The sequence below is a fragment of the Magnolia sinica genome, chromosome 3 (genome assembly GCF_029962835.1).
Source record: "Magnolia sinica isolate HGM2019 chromosome 3, MsV1, whole genome shotgun sequence".
NCBI classification, from domain to species: domain Eukaryota; kingdom Viridiplantae; phylum Streptophyta; class Magnoliopsida; order Magnoliales; family Magnoliaceae; genus Magnolia; species Magnolia sinica.
Genome location: NC_080575.1, coordinates 87,232,194 through 87,238,282, shown reverse-complemented (window position 1 = coordinate 87,238,282; position 6,089 = coordinate 87,232,194). Strand labels below are relative to the sequence as shown.

The window sequence follows — 6,089 nt, the reverse complement described above, 5'->3', positions numbered from 1 at the left end:
AAAAGATTTTCAACCTTGAGTAATCAACATCCTTACCTATCCAGACTTTCTCCACAACTTTGAAGTCCGGCACTGTAGATGGTGACCGATCGATTCACAATAAAGCATGCCATGTTAACTGCTTTAGCCCAAAAGCTTTTAGTTGGTCCCGCATGTAACCGCATACTTCTCACCCTCTCCAATAGAGTTTTGTTCATCTTCTATACCACCTCGTTCTCCAATAAAGTTCTATTCATTCTGCCTCACTGTACTCTGTACCGTTATTTGACCTGAGACACTTAACTAATCTCTCAATTTGCTTCTTAACTTCTACCTTCCATTCCCTAAATTTAGCGAACAGCTCAAACTTATACTTTAAGAAGTAGACCTAAACTTTCATCGAGTAATCATTTATAAAGCTCACGAAGTATTATGTTCCTCCCTTAGACGATGCCATCATTGGCCTTAAGACATTGAAATATATGTAATCGAGCATCCCGCTGCTAATATGTGTATAAATATCGAACCTTACTCTGCACTGTTTCCCATATATGCAATGCTCATAGAAATTCAGCTTGTATGCCTTAACTCTATTCAACATTTTTTATTTATGGAGTTCCATCATGCCCCTCTTGCTCATATGCCCTAGTCGCAAATGCCGTAGATGAGTGTCATCTGTGTCGAATTTTGCGGGCGAGGTATTAGCGGCCTCACTTATAACTGTGCTCTCAATCAAAATATACAGATTCGTTATCTTATGTCAATTCATTAACGCCATTGCACTTATGCTGAACTTGATTACACCGTGAAATTCCTTGAATGTCATTACGTTAAAATCGTGAATTTGTGACGGATTTTGTGATGGACATCCTCCATCTCTAAAGGAAAATGTCTGTTGCACACATCTTAATGGAAATTATGGTGGCTTGTGTGGCGGGATTTAATGATGGACTTAGTCTGTCGCTAAAATGAGATTTTCGACAGATTTTGTCCGTTGCAAATTAAGATTTTGTGATGGATTTTGGTTTGTCGCGAAGTACCACCCAAAAACCAAGTTAAAAACATTTAGTGACAGATTTTATTTGTTTTGCAATGGATCGTGGTTTGTCGTAAATTCACTTTTGCCCCAACCTCTTATATATAATTTTTTTTATTATATAGAATTTAGTGAAATTTTGTACTTCATTGTAATCTAAGAAGTGTTTTTTTAATAGAATTTCAGTGGTTTAATTGTATTTATTTGTATTTCAGATTATTATTGCTTTTTTTTTTTATATCCATTGAGTGGAAATTATTATTAAAATTTTAGCTTTAAAACTGATATTTAAATGCTTTGCAATATCACATGAAAAAGTCCACTCTACAGTATTTTATTAAATATCTAGATTTTAGAAAATAAAGTTCGAAAATAAAATCGAGATTTTGATAAATGATTGACATTTTGAAAAGGAAAATAAAAACAAAAATAGCAAATGGTAGAGAGGCCACCATCTTTGCATGAACACGGTGGAGACTCCATGGGTGTGTCTACAGAGCCCAAAACTGAGGCGGATAAAAATCTCGGGTGGAGCTGATTGAATGCCCATCATTAATTAAAAACTCCCTGGGGCTATAAAAGTGTTGGATCAAGCTGAAATTTATGTTTGCCCTACTTCTAGGTCTGTGACCTATATAATCAACAGGTTGGATGGCAAATAAACGTTACAGTGGGCCCTACGAAGCTTTTAATGGTAGCCGTTCAATTGCTACTGTTTTCACGTGGTGGAGTCCCTCTGATTCTTGGATCTCCCTCATTTTTGTAGTAATGCCTTAAAATAATGATCCAAAATGGAGGGATAGCTTGGAGAAAAGACCCATTATTCTCGAGCCCAAAGACAGCTCATTCAGTCAAGACCACACTGACAAATCTCGTTCTCGGAAATTTCCCAGGAGATTTTTAATTTTTGAGGATTTCTGGGGATATTATGCAAATCCCACCTAAAGTAAAAATATTTCAAAATATTTATTTTACATTAATAAATAAATTTACAATTTAAATATATGTTTATATATCAAATCATTAAGCTTTTTACTATTTTTTGACCCAATATCAATATCTTCAAAATTTCCGAGATTTTGAAAATATCGCGATAAATTTGCGAAAATCACTGGTACTCAAGATGCGGCTGCTTTATTTACTGCATATCGGAAATTGTTACAACTGATATCCACGGGACATAGCCCGCGTTTTTATTTATTCGTACGCTATGCATCGAGCAATCTAGAAATTGAAACGAGGAAACAACGGTCTCTAGCAAGTGAGATTGTCGCCTGGTGACACACCAAACTGGTTACAGTAGTTTGTGTAGTACCCAACTCGTGCATTCACAAGATCGGGCCTCTTGCCATCGCACTCGATATCACCGTTAATCGCTCTAATCGTAGCACCAAAGCCTTGGCCAATGACGGAGTGGACATTGGTCATCCAGAACCACAAGGCTGACTTGAACGACACCGTCACATCTGTGGCCACAGTTTCTGGAGCATTTAGACCGTCGAATCCGATGCTGTTTCCAGCAGCCCCGTAGTTGTAGTTCCACGACAGTTGAATCGGTCCACGGCCGTAGTAGGCCTTGCCAGCGACGCACGGATACTGAGTGTTTGTCTCGTCGCAGTAGTCCTTCGATGCACCATCATCCTCTTCTATTTTGCAAAGAACTGTAAAAACAAACAAGATTTAAGGGCATTTTAGTCTTTTCACACATGCTAAAATGGCAACTCCACGTGCATGCACGGGCTAGCTGGTCCCTGCTTGAATTGGACGCGAATTGCCTGCGACACCGAAGCAAGGTGGGGTCCACCGCGATGTTTGTGAGAAAACCATCCCGTTCATCCGTTTTGCCGGATCACGTTAGGGCATGAGGACTAAAATGGAGATAGATATAAAATTCAAGTGGGCCGCAAAAACAAGAAATAGTAAGGATTGAAAATCCACCGTCAAAAGATTCGTAGGCCACGGTACTTTTGGATCAGGATAATATTTTTGTGTTTTCAGTTCATCTCAGTAGCAATGACCTTATGAACGATTTGGATGGAATAAAAACATCATGGTAGAGCCTAGGGAGGTTTCAACGGTAGGCATTTCCTTGCACTTTTTCCTGTCGTGCTGCCCACTTGAGTTTTGGATCTGCCTTATTATTGGCTTAATGAACTATAATGATCTGGCAAACGGATGGACGGGTGGGGTGGACCCCACCTAGCTTCTGTGTCGCAGGCAATCCGTGTCCACGATAACAATCGCCCAATCAATAGCCTGGAAATGGACAGTCAAAAATTGCATGTAACCATCAACATTTTCCAGAAAAAAATGCACTGATCCAACGGCTAGGATCATTCCATCGTATCGAATTTCAAGATAAAATAATGCGCAGCGTGGATGACTTACATCCGGTCTCATGGGTGACATGTGCGAAGAACGCAGCAATCTCGCGCTTGGAGTCGTCCGATGTCCCCGTGCCAAATTCAGGATACGATCCGACGGCGTCGATGAACGCTGCACGAGTGTAGAAGCTCTTGCCAGGGCAGTTGCCGGTGCCCTGATTGATGATCCCGTCGAAGAACGCCTGCGTCACGGTGTCAGCGACGGAATTCTGAGCGGAGATTAATTCCGGCAGAAAGCCGGCGAGAATTCCGGCCAAGATGATACCCAGTAAGTTCTTCCTACCGAAGGGTGCCATTTTTTTAAGTGGGCCCACAGATATCATATGTAAATGAAAATAAAAGAAGGTTATGTGCTGTGGGCCTTGTGCAAGTGTGCCCTATTTATAAATGCAACAGTCGTTTGTTGTTTGAATAGTCAAGACATTAGTCGTGCACGATACGCTTGCAGGACTTTTATTTGACGTGTATAAATTGGAAACGGATTGGCTACTCCTGCCACCAGCCAATGGCTGATGATCGGTGCTCTGTGGGCCCACCATGATGTAAGTGTTTCATCCATGCCGTCCATCTATTTTTCTAGATCATTTTATCGTATTAGACCAAAAATGAGTTATATGAAAATCTCAAGAGGACCACATTAGATGAAATAGTGTTGAATGAATGTCGACCATTAAGAACTCTTTGGGATCATAAAAGTTTTGGATCATCTTTCTTTCTTTTTTTTTTTTTTTTTTTCCTTCATCTGTGTCTGTATGACCTAATCAGCAGATTGGATGTCAAATAAACAGTAGAGTGAGTCTTAGGAGGATTTTAATGGTAGATATCCAATTTTTTCCTGTGGTGTGGTCCAGTTGAGATTTAGATTCCTCTCATTTTTGGGATCAAGCCATAAAATTATCTGTAAAAATGAATGAACGTAATGGATGAAACACATTCATCATGGTGGACCCACAGAGCACCGACCACCAGCCACGGGTATCCGTTTCCAAATTCATGTGCATCTGTCACGCCCAATTGCAAACTCGTTAAATTGCACGATCATGTCTTTGGGTGATTGAATGATGACCCAGGCAAGTCACGGCCTTGATAATGAACGGTCAATGACCGACCCTGTTATTATTTCGATGGGCCACATACATAAGCGTACTGCAGTTCAAAACTTACGCACCTTCACATCTGGATGATGTCAAAAAGCATTTTTTTTTTTTTACTCCCCGCATATATTTGATTAAGTCATTTGATATGATGATGTGAATCATTTTGGTCATTAAATAATGACGAAGTTTACTTGTGGCAAAATATAATGCCAAGCAGAACTTCTCAATAGCTAGATACCTTCATTCAGCATCATGCAAAGTTCTACGAAAAAAAAATAAATAATAAGTAGCAATCTCCTTTTCATCATCATTTTCTTATAACACTCCGATATATTTGTCCGCGGTGGATGTCCTTGGAGAAATCAGTGATAGAGGTTACATAAAATATTCTTTTAATTAGTCAACTGGCCTCCTTATGTAAAGTCTTGGCCAGCTTTTAATTTGATAAGCCGTGAGGAAAGGCCAATCTTCTAGGTAAAGTTTGAAATGAATCGACATAGGAAGTTTACTTGGCCAATGAATTTTTGTAGTTCTTTCTTATTCTTTGGTGGACTCGCTTCTAGGAACGCTCAAACTTTATTTTGATAAACTTTGATGTTGATGAATGAAAAATCTTAAAAATTTCTCAGTTAATACTTCAAATGTGCATTTTAATGGATTCATCTTTAATTTATGCCTCATCATGCATTCAAAAGATCTTCTTAGATCGGAGAAGTGTTCACTCAGATCAAGTTTACCACGATGTCGTCAATATATACCTCTATAAACCTTTTGATCATGTCATGTAAGATAGCATCCATCTCTATTTGGTAAGTTGCCCTTGCATTCTTGAGCTTGAAAGGCATTACAACCCAACAATAGATTCAAGTTGCACCTGGGCATTAAAAAGCTGTTTTGGCAACATCCTCTTCTGCGATAAAAATCTGATTATAACTAGAGTGGCCATCCATAAAGAACATAATCTTGTGTCCTGAGGCTCTATCGATTAGTAAAAACTCCATAGGCATAGGGTATTCATCTTTTGGGGTTGCAAGATTTAGTTCCTAAAGTCGATGCAAAACCCTTAGCTTCTCATTTTTCTTAATGATGGGGACTATGTTAGTTATCCAATTCGCATACTGAATTGATTTAATGAACCTTCAATAGCCTCTCTATTTTTTCTTTAATTTTTAGGGTAACCACAGGGGTCATTCTCCTTGGTGGTTGTTTGAATGGCTCAAAGTCATCTTTGATTAGGAGGCGGTGTTCAACCAAGGCTCGATCTAACCCTAGCATCTCATGATAGTCCCAGGCAAAACAGTTTGTATAACTTTGGAGAAGATAGATCATCTCCATCTACGCTTGTGAACTCAACCTTACGCTAATAAACGTAGGGTGTGGGTTGTCCTTTGTCCTAAGATTTACCTAAATCAAGGTATCTTAAATGTCGACTTTGGCGTCATCCATCTTGGGGGGTGCTAGCTCGAGTTTATAGAAGGTTATTCCATCAACCGTTACAGTGTCTTCCTCTATAAGGCATTCAATAATGTGGATGTAAGAGTCTCCTTGGTCTTCGAAGGTGCAGAGACATTCCTCAAGCCTGCTAATTATGGT

General features: G+C 39.4%; 1 protein-coding gene across 1 annotated transcript; it reads right to left on the bottom strand.

Annotated features, from left to right (window-relative positions):
* Positions 1–2,170: 2,170 nt before the first annotated feature.
* LOC131240143 (endochitinase EP3-like) lies at positions 2,171–3,749 on the bottom strand. Its single transcript, XM_058238215.1, has 2 exons — positions 3,404–3,749; positions 2,171–2,676 (listed from the first exon to the last, which is right to left on the bottom strand). The coding sequence occupies exons 1-2, from the start codon at positions 3,720–3,722 to the stop codon at positions 2,270–2,272; spliced, it is 726 nt and encodes a 241-aa protein (XP_058094198.1). The 5' UTR covers positions 3,723–3,749; the 3' UTR covers positions 2,171–2,269.
* Positions 3,750–6,089: the final 2,340 nt, after the last annotated feature.